We start from the raw sequence: 21,661 nt of genomic DNA, 5'->3' as shown, positions 1-21,661 counted from the left end.
TAATAGATAGCGCCAAAGGTTTGAAACGGAATAAAAATCAAAATTGTTCAGAATAAATAATAACAGTTATTTGTTACCAATAACAACATTGAAAATATAATTGTCATTTAGTTCCCCAGATTAATTGTATGTAAATCACTTTTAAATTATAACCTATTAATTATCATACCTTTGTATATAATATTAGTACAGACTACCCAATGTATTTTTAACTCTAATAATGAAATTTAAAAAAACGTTTTACATACTCAATGCATTATGCAACGAATCAATATAATATTTTGGGACGCTTTTTTAATAAGTGATTATTTTGAACTCTAGACGTCGAAATTCCACGTAGTTTTCTAAATCAATTATCAAACTTCATGACAATTATTTTATTGTTGAACGAATAATTTACTATTATTAATTTATTGGGCATAATTGAGAGGCGAAAAATCTCGATAAGCGATACCTTAAAATACTATTTTATTTGTCCATGGGCAACGGGGAAGTTCCAAGCGAGAACGATGAATTATATACATTTCAAGAAATAAAAGGAGTGAAACTAAATTTACAATTAATTATGTCTTAGATAATAAAATTGTCGAGTTCTAAAAAATATATTATTTCAAAGACTGACTATAAACATTTAGTAAAATTAAGATTAACATTTCAGTTTTGACTTTTTCTTTATTATTAGTACCTGAAGTTAACTTAATTAATTCCTGGTTACAGACATGTGAATAATTATGCAAAATTTATTATTCTAAATACCAGGGATTGAAAACGCCATCAAGGACCAAAAAGAAAAATTTGCTTCTTATGTAAATTTCAATCCTTGTCTAACACACATTAGGACAATACTATAACTACTATATAGAACGAAAAATACTATGTTAAATTATCTATGTTCATGACATAGAAAATAATTTAAATCTAATTTTTTGAAACCAATAATTTTTAAATAGTCCTTATTGTTTTCTTTTTACTTCATAGAAGTAACTAGTTGTTTTGGCACTGTCTAAAAAATGAATTATAAAACAAAAATAAAATTAAAAACACTTATATATTACTAAAAATCTATTTGAAACAAAAAAATTCTAAATTAAACAATTTAACAAGTTTATGATTTTTCTTCTTGATTTTGGTTTTCTATTTGGGAACTGCTTGCTGATTTGTCATCATCTTTGTTCTCTTCTGTATTAGCAAATTCTTCATCATCTTTCATTCCTGCACTGTAGACTTCTGGATAATTATCCATACAAGCCCACATAGCAGTAAACTTATCTTTACACTCCATTCCTTTAGGCTCTTCTTTACTGTAGTGAAAACACGTGAAAGACTCTCTAAACTCGACGCCACAGGGCCCAGTTGCCATTCCTCCTAAACATGGACAATTCCAATTGATCGAACCATCTGGAAATATCAACCCTGGTGATGGTTCTGGGGGCGATAGTTCTACTTTGCTGGGCGACCGATGGTCTTCTTTCGTTGCAAAAATGATTGTATCTTTACCGTCTTTAAACACTTGAGACATGTTTGTAAGACGTGTCGTCAGCGATAAATGATATTAAACAGGCAGATGACCGATGTACGTTGAAATTGATAGTGGACTTATTAGATCTGCCAAATAGTGTAATTGCACCACGAAATTTTACGTAGTATGCAGATGGACAACGGATGATGCCTCTGCCAGAATCAAACTTCAATACATTGAAATTAATGCCTAATCCAAACTGTAATATAAAATAAATCAATATTATCATTATGTCAATAATAAACAACATGCCAGAAATCAATGACATAGGCTTTAAATATATACAAATACTATCTTTCGTTCAAAAAATATTTTTTTAGCTACTTTAGTTCATATTTTTTTGCATGGAACATGCTTCAGCCTTGGACTCTTACCTTGAAAACGACACAAAATAATGACACGAAAGTAGAGCATCTACTTTAAACGTATATTATAACAAAGTTAGGCTTAAGTAGACTGAAACTTTTTTTTTAGGTTTAAATGGTTAATAAATTAGTGCACCCTCACACTAGCCTAATGCCCTACTACCTTAGTATTTAATTGGGGAAAGTAATGCGAGAAAAGTTCTTACTTCCTCAACAATAAAAGATAAAAAAAAAAGGTGCATGGTGTACGCGGTACTTCAGATAACACATGAACTTGAAGTAAAATTGCATCAGTCGCTGCTTTATTCCAGATGAATGACCACCCAGGGTTTTAAGCAACGGCTCATACCTACAGCACATGTTGCACTACACACATTAAAAACCAACCAAAAAGCAAAAAAAAACTACCAAAGCTTAAAAAATAATAATAAAAAGTATTTAATTGCACAATTATTTCAAGCTTCAAATTTTAAACTATTAAGAGACCTTATAAAACAAAATCACTAGGTACTGTAATATATATATATATACTTGTAAGTTGAACATTAATATAAATTTTGTATTTAGGTTTAAAAAAATACAACTTAATCTAATTTGAACCATCTATCTACATTGATATCTCTTATACCCATGAATATTCTTAACAAATTAATGACTTATGTTTAATGAAACAGGAAAGAACAATTTTTAAACAGATACTGTAAATTTAAACCTATTTGTACAGAGGAATATGTAGTTAGTTTACAAAAAAACATTCATTCAAATTGTGTACATGATTTAAATGTCTGTGGGTGATGTTAATGTACTGTATAGGTTCATTGGCAAATGAAAACAATAACAAAGATTGTTTAAGTAGAAAAAAAAATGTTTACAAACAAAAAATACCTGGCCAAAGACTTCTTTTAGTGCTTCCTTGATGTAGAAATTGAATTTTTCGTTCGTCACGACCACGATTTTTCCATTATTGTCTAAAACGTCTCTATAAAACAATACAAATTATAAATGAGTACAATGATATTCTTGCCATCGCCTTTCGGGCATTACTCACAATGAGACATCTAGAAAATAATATGAACACATGATGGGAAATTCATTTTTGTTTTCAGACTTTATTTTCTTATTCAAGAACAGTGATACTGAACAGTTTTTTTAAAATATTATACAACAACAACCGATAGAAACTAAACAAAAATCAAAAATACTCGACGTACATACTAGAAGAAATAAGCCCGAACCCAAAAAGGCAAAAAGTACTATTAAGTATCAAACCGAGCGCAATTTGTCGCAATTCGCGAGCCGAGCCGAGCTGCTGATATGGTGATAGGGAAAATAATGATCGTTTGAAAATGTTAGGTTATGTCGGTTGGTGCAGTGCGTGAAAAATGGCGTGAACACCGACACGGTATAATATGCTAGGTTGGTAGTAACAGCTGGACGGCGGACAACAGCAGCTATGAGGTACCTATCTCATATTGTCGGCTAGTATCAGTCGTGTGATTGCACATTCATACGCACGTATATAGTATAGTATATTATACACATACATTACATTACAGTTTACACACACACACACACATACGCGCGCGCACACACACACACACACACACACACACACACACACACACACACACACGCACGCATGCACACCGATCAGCAGCTACATCGTAATCGCTTTCCTCCTTAGTTTTTTTTATTTTAATTTTTTTTTCTCAATTCCGAATGACAAGTTCGGCTAGCGTCCGCGCCACTGTCAGTAACAGTTAATTGGTCGCGTTCGCCGTTTCCGTGCCCGGTACGTGTACTACGACACGGTGGTGTTTGCTATACGGCAGCTGAATATCGCGTCGCCGTTTGCGTGTGTGCCGTCAGGTCGTCGCTTCGTCTCCCCGGTCCAGTGTGTTCGTCTCCGTTCGCGCCCGCAGACACCGACGACGTCGTCTAAATGGGAAGCGTGAACAACGCGGTCCGTTGCGGTTTCATATGTCGTTTGTGTTCGAAAATCGACAGACGGGTGATACACATATTCGGCGAACTGGGCAGAAAACACAATTTGGTGCAGAAGATCCGAGATTACCTACCCATCAAGGTAAGATAGGTGTTATGTGACTGTGCCGCGGTGGCGGCGACGATACGGGGTTTTTTTTTTCTTCAAATTTGTATTTCGGCTTTTTTTTTTCTTTTTTTTCGAAAACCGCCGTACCCTCCCCGGCCCGCCCCCGCAAGCGCCTCCACGTCGTGAACGCCGTGGCGAAAGCCCAAAACGAATATTGTGTTTATTATTATTAATAAATAATGGGTATAACTACTACCGCGCCATTGTTGGCCTATTGGATTTCATTACTATTTCGAAACGAGACGGCGATGATGAAATCTGCGCGTGTGTAGTAATAGGAGCTATGTGTTCGGCTCGTGTATTGCGTTATCACGGACTGTTGATTTAGATTGATGTTGCCACCCGATACGAACGTGTGGTGTAATGTGTTGGAAAACAGCTCATTTCGCTAGTACGGGGTTTGCGATTTCCGGGGGGGTAGTTGTCGCTCGTCTTGTCGGGTTAGGCTTTTTGTCCGACTCGTGTGTGTGATTTCTACTCCGGCACAACCTTGACCTCAACTGTTTCGGTGAACTATTTTTTTCAGGGTTATTAAAAGTGTGTTACTTTCATAGGCGTCGAGGACGGCATAGCCTTGATGCTCGAGTTCCCCCAAAAAAAAAAAATGTATTACCTATTACGTTTTCATCTTAAATGTTTTTTGGTTGAAAAATGTAATTTATCTTTGAATAATTAAAAAAAAATATAAGTGTTACAACTCGAGTCGTTCTTAGGAGTTGGGAGTAGAGTTTTCTGTTTTTTTTTTTTGTACTTTCTAATAATTGATGACTTGTGAAATTTCAATTAATTTATAGTGTTTGGAAATTAACTTAATTAAAAATACCTACCTAATAATAATCAGATGACAAATAGTGCAATATATTAATATTCATAACATAAAATGTATTGTTTTGCGAATATTCTATGGTTTACTTGCTACCTTGACCTAACTGCGATATTACATACATATTTGGATATATTTTAAATTGAATGAATTGGTTTCAAAATCAAGTCAAGGATAAGAAATTGGTTATACAATGAAAGCAAACTGAACTTTTAAAACATTACTACCTAATGTTATTTCTGTATTTATAAGCAAAATTTCAAAATATCAAATAAATTATTATTTTCTATCAATTAAAATATTAAGAATATTTTTAAATGTTCTATATAGGTAGTTATATTTCTAGATGTTGAGTTTAGCTCAACTTTAGTAGTGATGGCCTAAATTTAAGTTAGGCAAAAATGCAGTTAAAATTCCTCGCTGTTCGAAATTTTTCAAATTTTTAAAAAATATTATTCATCATAGTTCCTAAAATCATCACAGTTTTTGGAAATTAAACTTAATATGTCACTTACAAAAATTATGGTTCACTTTTTATTGAATAATTGAAGAAAAACCACTTTAAAACGTGTTTTTCAATTTTTGAATACATTATTTTTTAACCTTTACACTGCCTTTTAAAAAAAAAAACATGCGATGTCTTAAGTGCGTGAATTTAGACTAGCGAAACCAACCGGTATTCTCTAATTTCAAAATAATAGAAAATACCAAAATATTTTTTACAAATTTCCCACGTAAGATTGAGAGAGGTGCAATTGCTGCCACATAAGTGATGGTGTAACTAACAAAGACGTGAGCACTAGAAAGGTTAAGTTATCCAATAATACATTGTTAAAAGCTTAATTTATGTTAAAATTTAAATTATAGTATAAATGCTTTTTTGAATTGACTTACATGTCAAAATGCAGGAATTTCCTTAACAATATTTAATCTTAAAAATTAGATTTCCTTACAACATTGTATATACTTGCCCTCACTTTTAATTTTGACATTCATTACTAAAATTAGCATAAGAGTAACTGTTTAATTTTCATCAAAACCTAAGAAAGTTCTAAATTTGAAATTGACTATTATTGTTATAGCTCACAGTATAGTAATACATCAAACCATTTTTATTTACTATCAGAAAATTAAAAATATAAAAAAATAGTTAAAAAAAAAATAGTAGGTACATTATAATCTGAATAGAGTACAGAGGGACAATAGGGTGACAAGTGTAATTTTTTTCATGACAGTGTTGATCATCTCAGACATTCTGGTTAATTGAACTTGCCCAAATCAAATGCCTTGCTCGATTCCATCTTGTAGAAAAAAATGTAAAAACAAACTTAAAATATAAGAAATAGTATGTATGTTACACATAATAATAGTAATACATAATGTATACATTTTTGGTAAAAACATGCACAAATATAATAAGTAATAAGAGCCTTTTGGAATAATAAATATTTATATATTTTAGCCTTAAATGTTTGTAGACTTAAGGTACAATTATATTAATATTTTTACAAGAGTTTAAATTTACTAAGTATGAAATATTTGATATTACTTAAGGTTTTTTTTCAAACTTGTGAATGGGCAGAGATACTGAAATAAATATTGAAATAATGTGTATCAGTCCCATTAATTTTTAACAAGTCAATATGCTCAACATTAAAATCTATTACATTTATTGCAATATAACCACTCATAGTCATTGTAGCTATTGTCAGTTACAGATGGATTAGGCAAAACTACGACCCTGGCCAAGTAAGCCAAGGTTTGCCTATAGTCTACTCTCTTCAAAATCAAAACAATATTCATATAGCTATCAAGAATATTAGAAAAATTCAATGAATGTAAATCAATATTTGAAGTATAACTATCAAAAATGTTTCCTCTACTTGATACAATTTTCGTTTTCGGGTGATTTATGCACAGCTGTATATTAGGTTAGGTTATGCTAACTTATAATTTTTAATGTAAATAAAATCAAACCAGTTGCTGCCTCTCTGCACCCCTTACGTAACTTTCATATATTTATCATGGAACAAAATTAATAAAATTGTATATTTTTTTATACTATTTTTCCTATGCAAATGTCTGCTAAATATTATATTCAATTTTTTCTCGAGTTCATACATAATTTTAAATTAATTTAATTTTATAATAAATGTATCACTTTATGTAATGATATTTATTCATATATACATATATTTTTATAAATTCAGTTAGTTATTTTGTAAGTATAGACAATGGTTAATGTGTCAAGAGTTTATGAAATCTGACCTTGAGAATGTATTTCTATGGATTGAATTGTTTATTAATCTAAAAAAAAAAACATACACATTGCGTTAATTTACATAAGTTAGCTAAAATCATTGTAATTTTGTTTAAATCCGATATAATATAATGTGTTTATTATAAATTGTGCGTACATTTGTATCAGTCTTGATGTTCTAATTGAAATGATTATTTAAAATGTCATTGGGTAACTCAAGTATTAAAGGACAATTACTTTATTATTGCTTAAATAGTATTTTGTATACTAAACATAAGTGTTCTTTTGATGGGCACTGTGATTGATTGATTGGAAAACGTATGTTGCGGTGCATAAGGGCATAGTTCGACTTTTGGGTAACTGCAAGATTTTTTTATATTGTGGTATTTCGTGTGAAAGAGTCCTAACACATTAGACACAATTAATTGTTTATGTTTTGTAGTAAAAGATGTGAAACAAATAAAAAAGAAATTCAAAAATTAAATAATTTATTTCAGATGTTTAAGTATTCATCAGACACAAACAATGACCTTTTTTTTGTTAGTATTTCAAATTACGTAGCCGACCTTCCAGTATGTTATTGACATAATAAAATATATTTCATCCTCTTTATTGTATTGCCGTCGTTACTCGCCTATTCAAACATTCTGATAATTATACTTTTCAGTATTTTAAAACTAATAAATTCAGTGGTATATAATTTTTGTTTCAGATCAAATCCTCTGATGGCTTACCTCTAACGTTATGCGTATCTTGTGTACAGCGTTTGAATCGTAGACATACCTTACAAATGGCTATAAAACATAGTGCTCGAATAGTAGCTCGTTCCAGAGTACAACAAGCTAGTGAAAGACAAGAATGGAACCAACGTCAACATCTAAATCTTTGTCAAGAATGCCTATCCGCTGCGGTTCATTCAACATGATTGTAGTCTTCTTCTTATTATTATTATTGTATATACCTATGATTTTTTTTTTCAATGAAGACTGTTTTACAAAATGAGTTCAAAGTAAATGAGACAAATACTGTGTAAACATACTGTTTAAATTTGTCATCCTCATCTCTGAATTACTAAAAAAAAAATGTTTTACTAACGGTTTTTATTATGATTAAGTCGGGCAATAAATTATTTAACAAAACTATTTTAAGAAAAATTTATTTTTATTTTTATGTATAACAATATGAATGTGCTTAAATAATTTATTTTTAATTATAAGCAAGTCGAGTATTGTTAGCTTGTTTAAAATTAAGAATTGTCGATGTAGGCCTATTAGTTATACTGTAGGGTTAGTCAAAATAAAATATGTGTGTAATAAAGTACTAGTAGAGATAGTCTAAAATGAAAATTTTACTGTATTTTTATGCTTTGTTTAAAATTTTAATTTTTACAAAAAAAACAAATTACCTATTGAAATTTATTATTTGATTAATTATACATGTATAAAATATATTTATATATATTATGTACGAATGAAATTAGAAAATGTGTTAAATTAATAATTTTTTGTTTTGGTTTATTATGAAAAAATATTATCTAACTTACAATGTCACAATTCAAAATTTATCAAACCGCTAATTAGATAAATAATGAGATGTGCCATAAATCCACTAGTTTTCTCAATGCAAAATGACTAATAATTTAATAAATAAATCTTTCCTGATCTCAAACTTATGGGAAGATTTTTATTGAAGTACTTATTTAACATATTTATTTTGACATCCTGAAAAATATCTTTAACAACATTGTTAATTTATAATTTATATCTCAGTAAAGTAAGTGCTTATACAAAGACACTTATACTTAATATAATATTATTGTAGTAAAATATTTTAAATTTTAAGTCAATAATTTAATATTTAAGACTAGAAATAAAGAATGCAATAAGTGCAATATGAATAGCGCTAATTATTTATTGTTTAAAACCTCATTCACAGCATAGTATTAAATAATTTACACTGATTGTAAACTAATATCATTATCTATTATTAGACAAAACAAAAGCATTTTTTTTTTTTTTGGTTTGTACAGATTATAAAGATTGTGTAGCTTTATATTTCTATTTAATGTGTTTACTTATTTTCCTAACATAAGTTGCAATATAAAATTATTTTTAAGAATGAAAATAAAAATACAATTTTTTTTCTAGAATGCATGTAACACTAATTTGTTATGACATGTTATTGAAAAAAAAATTGTTTTAAATAAATAAACATGGCATGGCAATCGCACACAATTGTCAGCCAAGAATTGAATAGTTTGTACCACCGATTATTAATAATAATACAACCTTCTTATCATATAAAATATCTGCTTTTAGTACAATTATTTAATGGTACCTATTTTAGATCTACAAAAAAAAAAATGCCACGGGCACTGTTAATTTTGTATCCGTATCAACAAGATCGCGGTGTTCAGCCGGCAAAATGCCTTCTCGTCAAGTGTGTACTTACATTTTATAGTTTTGGTATTGAGGAAAAATCATATTTTTATTTATCCAGGGAAATGCGTTTGGTGGAATAATAATTTTACCAACACATATTTTTGAATTATTCTCCAGTTCAGAAACTTTAAATTGCTATTGTATTGGTGATATTTGTACAACATAGTATGAACATTTTGTATTATATTATTATGCCGAGAACGATACCTACACGCGTTCCATTAATTTTATTGCCCGTGTGTTTGTTAAATGGCCGTTCTCGACTAATAATTTTTATGTGTATTAATTTAGCGCGTACACCTATTGCTGAACTTGTACCGTTATTGTCATCACAATATTTCGAAATATTATACACATATAATGACACACTTAGGACTTGCAAGGTAATTGTGTTTAATGAGCTACTCAAGGACTTTTTCGGTACTACTTCTTTTCGGTGCAAGATGGTTTCGTCGGCGCGACGTGAAGGTCACCAGACAGATTTACAACCAATAATACGCAACTTCGAGAAATGATTTTGTAATGCAATTTTAATTTTTTTTTTTTTTCGTATCCGACCAAATTCGTTTTTAGTGTATCGCTATTTTTTTTTTCATATAATATATTATAATTCAACCAAAACTGGTGTCGGCTGCAGTGTGGGTTCGCTATTGGTAATAGTGATAAATAAAAAAATTCCTAACATTACTCGTTATAATATAATATATTATGCTGTTATATACTCGCTGTGGTCCTGTTAAAATTGTTTAATTCAGTTTTATTTTTAATAACTTCCACTGATCGCGGACCGTGAGTAAAGTGAGGTTTATTTATATTTTCACAAAAAACAAAAAAAAAGCGTGTCAAGGTTTAAAATTAGTACAGTACCGACAGGTTTTCTTCGTAATTTCAAAAAGGGCTGAATTATTTTAACGTTTGCCACACTCTTTTTTGTATTTTAAAATACTAACCACAAACCTAACCAATGTTATGGTTTCTAATTAATACACTTACCATCATTTTAAACTATTAAAAGTGCATACCTCCTCCAAGTGGCTCCACTACTGAAATATTTTAAATTTGAATACAATAATTTTTAAGACAAACTTGCGTTATTTCAAAATAATCTAACGACAAGAGTAAGTTGTAATAACATGTAGGTAGGCCTTGTAGGCCCGGGCTTACCCAAAATGATCTATATATATATATATATATATATATATATATATATATATATAAAGAAATTAATTATTAATAAGATTAATAATTAATAACTTTGTTTATCAATGGTTTATAGTGGGCCTACCCAAAAAAAAATTCCTAGCTAGGTACCCTGATAAAGATATTACTTATTCATTAGATTAATCATTAGATCCGCACTGTACTACATTGGTACAAGGTTGTGGTATGAAAGTCAAGTGGAGTCAGCTCAAATTTATTTAATTTCTTCTTCGGTTATTCAAGTTGTTATACCGAATTTGTAAAACTAGTAATTCCATTATAAAAATTATACTAACCTAAAAACTTAAGACGAATAAAATAGACAAATAAAAATCAAGGCCAGGCGTGATCCTTATTTTGTTTTGTTTATTTGGTCATTTCATATAATTCCATATTGTGTAATAATAAAAAAAACGTGATCGTTGGATTTTACATGGTGTCTAATTATTATGATAAATCACTTTCATTTAAAACGCTTCGGTGCAAATGTTGTATTTAATGTAATGTGCACAATAAAAAGTTGACATTGAAAATTATTTGCATACTAGGTTTTTATACATTTATGTTTTAATCAATTCTTAGGAAGTTTTATTTAAAAGGGTTATTAGTATGCGCAGGACAAAATACTTGCACACGAACACGCAAGTTAAACTATATAATTACTTTTTTCCTATTTGCGTAATTTATAATTTTACTCATTCAAAATAATAAAACAATATAATTTGGTCGTTGCGCTTTTTAAGTTATACCTAGGTATAACTTAATAATAATTACACCTATATCTAATATCACTACTATAGACTATATTGAGAACTTGTCATACAGCAGATAACATGCCTAAGTAGTAATTGCATTGATTTAATTGATGTGCACTTGAGTTTGGTAGACATAAAAAACTGCAACCAGTAAAACAAAATTATATTATATTTATATTATCTATAATACTTAGGTATATTGTGAATCTTAGGTTTAAGTGATTTTTATGTAATTTTCTCAACTTTTACTGTACTTAATTTTGATTTGAATAAAGTAAACAAGTGAGATAACATTATACTGATGTAAAAATTATATTATTCAGAGAGCGTTTTATTTTTTGTTATAGTGAAACTAGAAAGCTTGATACTTAATTGAACTTAAATCTAACTAAAAACAAACCTATAGTGTCACTGCAAAATACGTTTCTAATTTTTTGAACTATTTTTTAGGGTCAAATACTTAATTCCAAGTACAATATTCATTATTCTTGCTAATCTACATTTTCTACTCGTTACACCTTTATATTATCCGTGACTCGTGGACCACACCCCTACCGGGAACGCCTTTGTTGTTGTTGTTATTAATAGTGACCTCAAGTATGAAAGCGCAGTCGGTAGTTAGGTGCTAGTTTTATTTTGGTAAAGTCGGAGCATATTCTTTTTGGGAAGGTTAAAAGGAAGAAATGATAACGATAACAATATAGGCGCATTTAATTTTTCATGAAATGTAGTATAATTTACTACGACGATATGCTCATGATAAGTGTTGGCTCGGTCCGGGCCAGTTACGAATGGACTTCGACACGCGATTTTCGGCCTTTTTTTTCAATATAATATATATTTGACCGGTAAACGTTGTTAATATAATTACACCCAGTGTATTGGCCTACCCGCCCGCTCTTACCGCGAGTACAATTCTTATGTCCGTGTGAGTAATAATGATGAAATCGTACCCGACATAATATACAAGTAGTTACTTCCACTGGCCGTATCTATAGTTGGTTCGTTATTTATTTACCAAAAACGAGGTCAATTTCCGGACGATCGCGTTACGGCCCTTTAAAGACGTTTCGTGCATGTGTACTTATTTATTTATTGTCTACACACGAGTCTGCTTGCTATGAAAATACCGCCATGGCAATATAGGTACAAAAAAAACAACGAAACACGAGTTTTTGCATAAGAAAATACCCGTAATAATAATTGCAATATTGTAGAACGAAACGAAAAAAACACCCACCGCGTACACGTCTGGACGTGTGACCTTTCATGAGAAGGCTTTGCGTAAATAATAAATTTCAATTTTGCACTTCATTGACCATTATAAAGAGGGAGAGAGGGGTTGAGAGGAAGGAATCGAATACCCTTTCGGGTCGGTGCTGACCCGTCCGAACAGTGTGTACGTACGTGTACACGAGATATAATAAAACAACATTAATCAGTTTGCGTGTTTAGGTGATTTAGAAAAAAAAAGAAAGAAAAATTAAAAAGAAAACTCGACTAAAGAAAAATATATGCGTTATTGATAGGCGTGCGCACTGGTCGAACCCACGACGGACCGCAGGGGCACAACTCATGCAACCGATATACACGTATGGCGGTAGCCAGTCGACGGGCGCATTCGTTATTCAGGCGCGACACCGGACAGTCGACCATGGCCAATACAGCGATGGTGCAGCCTGTCCGCCGTTGTGTTGCGGCGCTGTTGTTGCTGTCGCCGCTGATGGCGTCCGCGGCCGTCGTCGGACCTTACGGACATCTGGAACAACAGCATCGGCGGCCCGACACAGAGCTTCCCGCATTGTCGGCGGCGGCGGCTGCGGCCACGGCCACCAGGCACAAGAGGTGGTCGACCACGTTCGGTAGCACGCAAAGCAAGAACATTTCAGGTAAAACATCACTACTGATTACATGATTAGTTAAGCCCAAGTTGAGTCGAGTTTTCCGAACTAAACGTAGAGAACCTGAGAATAGTACACCTAGCTGTTGTTACCGAGTTGAATAATAACAATATTACTATTCGTCATTGTTATTATTACTGCTGTTGCGGTCGGATTAACTCCAGGCCAACCTTCAAAATAAAATATCAAGTGCAAAAACTAGTTGTTATACTATTATAATAATATTGATCCGGCCGGCAGTGCAAATATAATTACTACAATATTGTTACAATCAAAGCTCGTGTTCGGGCATTAAATAGGAAATTAAAAAGAAAGAGTGAGAGAGAGAGGAAGAAAACGGAGAGCAAAAAAGAATAGAAAAAAAACCTTCGTTTACGGCATTTGCTCACGCTATCGAAGAACGGACTGTTTAACGCCTTCGCCGAGCACGTCAACAACAATAACAACAAGCTTATACATGACATTTTATATTTTTTATAATTGCACACCTACTACAGCTAGTAGGTATATACATGTATATTATAATGACCGAGTACGTGCACGGGAAATACTGCAAAAATTATAAGACATGAAATCCAGTGTAATTTACTAACCCCCGGCGGTGTATTATATAGAGATAAACTTTGGCGTTTTTCACTTGAAAAAACAAAAATAGTCAAGTATTGTCTGTACCTAGTTGTTTTATATTATTTTTAGTAATGGAAAAAAATGTATATAAATATGAGAAACGGTAAAATATATATATATATATATATATATATATATATATATATATATGTATATATACCGCTTTGTTAAAGGTCTACCCTTTTGATGGGTATTTATGTATTAAGATGACGTCTGAATTAACCGCTGACCAATGACCTCGCCAAAGATCAAGTTCGGCCTAAAATTACTTTATATAAATTATCATATTATATTGTAATCACTTAATTTGCACGTGCAGTTTTATTTTTGATATCGCGGTAACTAAAATATATGTATAGGTATCTACATAAAGGGTCAGATGATGAAATTGTTAACGGTTGTTGCAATATTTTTTTGGTTAACAGTATGTTTATATTTTTGTAACAGTATGTTATATTTTTTTGTTTATCAAAATTCCGAACGTTATGAAATGTGTTTAAAAATAAAACGTCAACAACTTTAAAAAACAAAAATTTAAGTTCCTGAGGTAAATTTAAATTCAATTTTTTTTAAAACTAGCGATTAAAAATATACAATAATTCTATGGTACATAAATAATGGTGGTATTCTATGGTATGAACAATTTATAATGCACATTTATATAATGTTATATTATGATAGAAAATAGGTAAACTTTTCAATGTAATTTTATTCTTTTATGGCACTGCCCTTTTATTTTTTGTTTTTAAATCGGCCTTGTTTTCAATTACTTTTAATCAAATCTACCCCATAAGACCCTAAATAAAGAAAACTATTAAAAATGTTCACCACGCAGAGTTGACAAGTTTAAATAAATATATATTATTATATCGGCCGACTGTCTCGATGAATGTACAACATATTTAATTTTCAAAAGGTTTTTACTATTTATTTTTCGACGTTATTAGTTTTGGGTTTTTTTCGTTCGTTCTTAATGATCAGGTATCGAATATCGATTTACCACAATGTTTGTGACAGCAAACTGTATGTGGTAGCGTCCATACCTACTGACTCATAGCAAGGGGGTTGGGAGGTGGTGATCAGTCAAACACATAATATATTTTTTTCCATAGCTACAATTTGTGAAATATCCTTTGTATAGCCTTATGGCACTTAAATTATTGAAAATAAGAAGTGGAAATTCGATGTCAATCAATTATAATAATTTTTGTTATTGTACATCTCGGACAAAAACCTCAGGTTCGAATAATCACAAAACAAATGAAACAAGGAGCGGCGAGACGGATTTACGGTTTTTGTTTAAACTAATCAGATGTACGATATTATATATAGACAGGTTATAAATTATTAGTTGACTATCGCTAATTAAATTATGTTTCGCAATAGAAATCAGACGAAAATATAATTAATTACGATTAATACAATACATATTACACTGTGTTAAACGTTATTGTATATGATGTTATTTTTGCGAAATAGCGTTTATAACCGCGAAAATGGTACAAAGGTTAACACAAAAATGGGTAATAGGTTACTGGCAATGATAAATATCAATTTTTTTTTTCTTATATGTAATTGAGAGTAAATCGTTATTTAGATAAATTGGATTGTTAGCAAACGAAAGAGAGAAATATTATTATTAAACCGTTGCACATCAAGAGCACTTGTAGATAACGTTTTTTACACGTTTGCTCCTCAGACGTATATATATTAAATGATCTTATACAGATAATGATGTTTTCTTTTTATTTGCTAGTAATAGATGCACGTCAATGACATTTCGTTAATAAGTAAAACGTTACAATATCAGCACAACAACATAATATTATATTACATGCACCTTATACCTAATCGTGTTGGGTATGAGCAATAGTAATTAATGATTTCTCGTAAACAGTCGAATTACACATGGTTAGTCGATGACCTTTAGCCGTAAAACTATTTTGTCACACAGTATAAAACTTCCACGGCTAACGACAATGTTTAGGATTTGTATTAAACACAGAACATGAACATTATTGCTATGTATATAATAATATAAATCAGTTTACACTGATAAACAATCGATTTTGTTCGACTTGAAAAAAATATATTAAATTATACGTTTTATGATAGCACCGTGAAAAAAAAACTACGAAATATTATCAACTATTTGTCGGTGTACATGGGTGTAGACATTTTGCATACACAGTGCGCCTTAAGCTAATCTAACCGCTGAGCGTCTTTAAGTTGACTCGCAGGCAAATATTAATACTATTTTTTACTTGTTTGAAATTTACTTTTTTTAGTTCCTGCGGCCATTCGAGAGTGTAGTACAGATTCGGATTGTCTAGACACACATTACACTTCTTGTGCAGTGGACTCGACTGACAGAAAAAGAAGATGTCTCTGTGCGGACGGCAAACAACCGAGTAACGGAGAGTGTTTGAAAAAACCCAGAGGTATCAACAGTGTTGTTTTATTTAAATTTTAAACGAATATAATACATGTATTTTGTACGAAGACATTGGCTTGTGAAAACCGTTTGTGTATGTAAATGCACTGCAAAGATAAAACAACACATTTCCATAGACTTTATACACATTTAAATGGGATAAAACAATCAAAATATGTATACACCGTAATGGAGTATTATTATTTGTACAATTATATAAGGTCGATGATTTTCTGAAAATATTTTTGTTGTCTCGACATTGCACTTTGATAGGGCCAACACGGCTTTTAAGGAATCGAAAATCCAATACATTTATAATAGACCAAAAAAAACTATAACTAGAAAAAAATCTTAAGGAACACTTGTGGTTTTATATCATAAAATAATTACATACTTAAATAAACCCATAACCTCAAACATAATTCTTTATAGAGTACATGTATTTCAGCAGCAATGAGCGCATAAAACAGCAGACAGTCTTTCAGGCTATTTATTTAAATATTTAATTAGTTTATTACAACTATAACTTTTAATCGATACCTAATAAGTAATAACCATTGAAAAAAACCACGAGTGAAGCGTATATTATTAAAAACACAATAATAACTTATGTAAACTGGTAGCACTAAAAATATATATCTTAATTGCCTATATTAACATATATACAAATACATTACAATTAATACGAGTTAATTGCCTTGTACTAAATTTACACTTTAAGTGATAATTACACGTTGTATACAAATTACATAATACTTTTTTGAAATGAAAAAATCAATGTTTCCATTGGCATCTTTAATTTACTATATTTTTTTTTAGTCGTTCACCACCACACAAACGCATTATTCTAGCTTTGTCGAGTTCTGGTTTTGATGTTCTGTGATCGTCCGACAATTATTTTTTACATTCGGATGAAATATTAATAGCCTTTATGCACTAACTTTTTGCTAGGGCCTCTTTTTGTTCCAGCATTGAGATCATCGTGCGAGACCGACTTGGAGTGTTTGCCGAATGCTATTTGCTTGCAAAACGGAACGGCGTCGAATCCAAGGTTAAAGATATGCACGTGTAAAGACGGGTTCATCGAGGAAAACGAGGCTTGCAATTGTAATTTTTAATTTATAAATAATTATTTTTTCGAATCCAATATTGTGATTTAAACAATAACAACATATTTTTCATAGTAGTTATTTAATACCAGTTATTATATAACTCATTTGGGTAATTGACGTGCAGCATACACATCATTAAACAGTTTTTGATAATTATCTGCCATAGATTAATTTTTTCATCTATTAGTTAGATTTCGTCACACATATTTTTAGTTCTAAAAAAAAAAATTGAAATTTAGAGACTATAATATTTTTATACTAGTAAGAAGGTTTATTTACCTTTTTGATAACGCCCCTCCAATGTGGTAGTAGTAAAATATATTATTATTGACTTTCAATCTTATTCGCGAGTACAAAAAATTTCGGTAGGTATTAATATGGAAAATTGGACGGCGGCATTTATCAGAATAGAGCATGTCCACAAAATTGTTAAAAAATTATTAGAACAGTTTTGAATAGGATTTTAGCCAGAATATGTTTTAGGATGCACTAAGATTAAAGTTTTAACGCTGACTTGGATTTATTCGGATTTGCATCTGATAAAAATCCCGTTCAATATTCTTCTGGAAAATGATTATGAAAAATGCGTTGTTTATAAATATTTTTTATTATTGTCTTAGCATATTATAGAGTAATAATGTTAAGAGATGAACTATAGCATAATACTATATTAGCGTGTATGTCATAGTGAATGAAACAGAAGGACTAAAACCAGTGTTACCACAAAAAAGAAAAAATTGTCTTCACTGTTTAAACGGTTGGTACTCTATAATATGATGAAATAAGTTTTTACCACTTATCTTAAAATATGATTGCTTCTTTTCAAGATAGTGCAGTACCATTTTTTAAATCTTATCACCACGATTTATTTAACTATCACTTTTTTCTTCTTACTAAGCAGACTGCCTTTTAGTCCTTCTGTTTGCGTCACACTAAAACAACAGCTATAGCCATAAGCCACCCCCTAGTTCTTCTTGGGCGGTGATGATACAGAATAAACAGAAGGGAATCTTGGAGCTTATCAAAAAACGGTCAGACATATTGAGTTTTATCCAGTGTTGCCAGATCTCGGATATTTCCTTGTTTTCATTTTTTCTGTGACTTATGGCTACACTGTTCATATACTAAATGTTGACGCCGACAACAATGTTGTCGCCATTTTCCGCGTCGGGCATGATTTTGTCTCGTCCAATAAGAGCCCATGTAAAAATTGGATAGTTTCTTTTCTGTTGTTTCTGTGGTGATGGTTTGTCAAAATAGTATTTTTAACGAATAATTTGCGTGTAATAGTGTTTATTTTTGTCAGGCACGTGGGCGTTTTCGGAATATTCAATTTGAATTATTTTCGGAACAGGAAACTCCTTTGTTCAAGCAAACAGGTATTTAGAGTTGTTTCTATAACTTGACGGACAACGGCAAACATTTGATTAACGTTTATTGCAGTGTATGTAGTGGGCGCGTCAATTAGTTTAATTGATCTGAACGTCGACCGCAAGAAGCCCAAACGCAAAACCAATATGGCAATATATAAATATAACTGGGCTGAATTAATTTTAACCGACCGTTTGCCAATCGTCATTGTTATTGTTCGGATTGCGTGACTCCTATTAAAAAGTTCAACCGCGAACGACCGTCAAATAAGGCCGTTATCGCCAAAAACCAAATGAATGTTTAACCTCCTTAGGTAGTATTTGATTAAATTTGTTATTTTTTTCCAATAACCGTGTACGATAGAATTTCGCAAAAAACATTGATAGCTTTCTTTTTTATGATGTGTTGTCAATTATCGTCAAACACCGGACACTTTTATTCGTTATATCCGATTTCTTTGGCACGGGTTCATTACTTATTTAGAAAGAAAAAACGCCAGACACGGAAAACTACCGTTAAAGCGGCTTTCATTCAAAACTACGCCCACGTTACGCCGGCTTGCTGCTTAACTGTTCGGTATAGTAAAATTAATCGACCTGAGGTGCCCCGTTCTCAATATATTTCTTTTTTTATTATATATTTAATAGAGTGGCTGTCCGTCTATTCGATATTTTGACATGCCCATAAGCGTTAGGTATATTATTTAATTTATATCGTACGCCATAGCCAGTACAATGATAAAAAAAAAACATATATATGTTTAAATTTCCGGTAATTTTCAGAGTAGTTACTACATACAACCATCGCCTACACAAATATACCCACATAGGTTTTTAGTTTTGTATTCGAAAATGGACAAAATTGAATTAGAAAACGAATAAAATATTGGTTATGTCAATACTCAATCATTATAATTTTTTTATAATACCTACGTCCTACTGTCATAATAATAATGTGTTATAAATCGTGTTTGGATAAAAACACATTGATACGGTAATGGTAATTATTACTAAAATAAAGTAAAACAATTGAAAAAAATAACAGTTATAATACACAATAATATTATACTATGTTATATTAGGAATTCATGTTAAACAATTATTTATTTTTTTTAGATGCCAGCCTTTTGACTTTCAACTACGCTGCCATCTTGGTGACAGTCCTTGCTTCTTGGTTTTGGAATGAACGCTTACCTTAGAGTCGTCTTTACTGATGTAGAAAAAAGTTTATGCACAATTTTTTTCATTAATTTTTTTCCACTGAATTATTAAGTACCGATGTAATCTTATATTTACAATATATTTATTATTAATATTTTACACAAACAACACGGCGAGTTATATTTAATTGTATTAATTACAATATTGGTGTACCTAATATTTAATATTTTTATCATTATGTAATAATACGTTTTTAATGTACCTAACCTAATTATTACAAGCATACAAATGTTTATTATGTGAAACAACAGTGATACAAACTAACAACACATTGCTCATTTTTGCAGGATTATATGGGTTTCAGCTATTTCTTATTATTAATAAACTTATTTAAATAATTATTCGAAGGCCAAACGAATATTTAAACGACGGTGCACTTAAGTAATAAAAAAAATATATATTTGTCATCATCCATACTCTTTATAAAACAGTTTCAACTTACTCAGCTACTATTCAAACTTGTAATAACAATACTTACTTATTGTTTCAATTGTTTTTTTAATTTACCATCATGTTATTATGAGAAATCAGTAAATATGTTTTGAAAATAAAAATGAGCATTGAAAGGTTAAGATCGAAAACAATGGTCACTAAGATGAATTTTTATACCAAATTAAGATAAGATAAGACGAAAAGTTAATATTATATTTTTGTTATCGCTGATTAACTATAATCATCATACCTTACAAAATGTATACTTTGGGTAAAAACCTGCTATTACTTTAAAATAAAAATACATACTACACATTTTGTAGTTTCTCTTTTTAATATTTAAACGTTATAACAATTTAAGTAAAAGAGGTTAAGTAATACTAAGCCTCACGATAAATCCTCGGCTAAAAATTAAAAATAGTACAGTGAACTAAGTAGGAAAAGGATGTTATACTTCAAAATGATAAAATCATAGTCAAACGTTTCAACGCTTAATACCTATAAGTATTTTACGATAAAATTATTAAAAATTTTAATAAGACTGAGAATGTAGACTAAGAAAATAAGGTTTTCGTGTGAAAAATACCTAGCCCTAGTTAAAGAGTCATATATTTTTCAGGTTTTATTTCTATAATATAAATTCAAACATTTATATTATAAAGCATAGACTTGAATATGTGCTAATAAAATAGCAATAAAAAAATTAAGAATTTTTTTATTTGTTTATTATAAATAAAAGTATGAATTTTATTTATGTAGATATGATTAGTATTATATTTTTGTTTTGGAAGGAAATTTCTTTTATTAAATGAAAATTATATAAAAAAATGTATTACTAATTTCTAAATAAAAAATAAACCTAAAAAATGGTTATTTTTTAAAACTTAATTTAGAAAATATTTTAGTTGTAGTAGCAGGTCTTTAAGCTTTAACGTTTTATTACCCAAACTAAAAATTAAAAATAGTTTTAAACATTATTTTATTGGTTACTAATATAACAGAAATATACTTTAGCTAAAAACGAATTACCTATTATTATAAACTTTAATGATTTAGAAGTTAAATTACTAAATTATATACAAATGTGT

At 30.4% G+C, this 21,661-nt stretch overlaps 3 protein-coding genes across 4 annotated transcripts; 2 read left to right on the top strand and 1 right to left on the bottom strand.

Moving 5' to 3' along the window:
- Positions 1 to 1,029: 1,029 nt before the first annotated feature.
- Positions 1,030 to 3,225, bottom strand: LOC126833617 (mitochondrial intermembrane space import and assembly protein 40-B). The gene is made up of 3 exons (XM_050565049.1): positions 2,933 to 3,225; positions 2,770 to 2,863; positions 1,030 to 1,718 (listed from the first exon to the last, which is right to left on the bottom strand). Exon 3 carries the CDS (start codon positions 1,517 to 1,519, stop codon positions 1,106 to 1,108), a length of 414 nt encoding a protein of 137 aa, XP_050421006.1. The 5' UTR covers positions 1,520 to 1,718; positions 2,770 to 2,863; positions 2,933 to 3,225; the 3' UTR covers positions 1,030 to 1,105.
- A 173-nt stretch (positions 3,226 to 3,398) lies between these two features.
- LOC126833618 (uncharacterized) lies at positions 3,399 to 9,028 on the top strand. Its single transcript, XM_050565050.1, has 2 exons — positions 3,399 to 3,970; positions 7,793 to 9,028. Exons 1-2 carry the CDS (start codon positions 3,827 to 3,829, stop codon positions 8,003 to 8,005), a joined length of 357 nt encoding a protein of 118 aa, XP_050421007.1. The 5' UTR covers positions 3,399 to 3,826; the 3' UTR covers positions 8,006 to 9,028.
- A 4,084-nt stretch (positions 9,029 to 13,112) lies between these two features.
- On the top strand, positions 13,113 to 20,879 carry LOC126833443 (uncharacterized). Of its 2 annotated transcripts, none has more exons than XM_050564786.1 (4): positions 13,113 to 13,365; positions 16,293 to 16,445; positions 17,408 to 17,545; positions 20,037 to 20,879. In XM_050564786.1, the coding sequence occupies exons 1-4, from the start codon at positions 13,131 to 13,133 to the stop codon at positions 20,117 to 20,119; spliced, it is 609 nt and encodes a 202-aa protein (XP_050420743.1). In that variant the 5' UTR covers positions 13,113 to 13,130; the 3' UTR covers positions 20,120 to 20,879. The 2 variants fall into 2 exon arrangements, with proteins under 2 accessions (XP_050420743.1, XP_050420742.1); XM_050564785.1 differs by having other exon boundaries at positions 17,390 to 17,545.
- The last annotated feature ends 782 nt before the right edge of the window (positions 20,880 to 21,661 follow it).

Source organism: Adelges cooleyi, unplaced genomic scaffold (assembly GCF_023614345.1).
Source record: "Adelges cooleyi isolate 19-005CV unplaced genomic scaffold, UGA_ACOO_1.1 ACOO_flye_CR_arks_rails_tigmint_CR_PRNA_2, whole genome shotgun sequence".
NCBI classification, from domain to species: Eukaryota; Metazoa; Arthropoda; class Insecta; order Hemiptera; family Adelgidae; genus Adelges; species Adelges cooleyi.
This window is presented reverse-complemented; position numbering and strand designations above follow the sequence as displayed.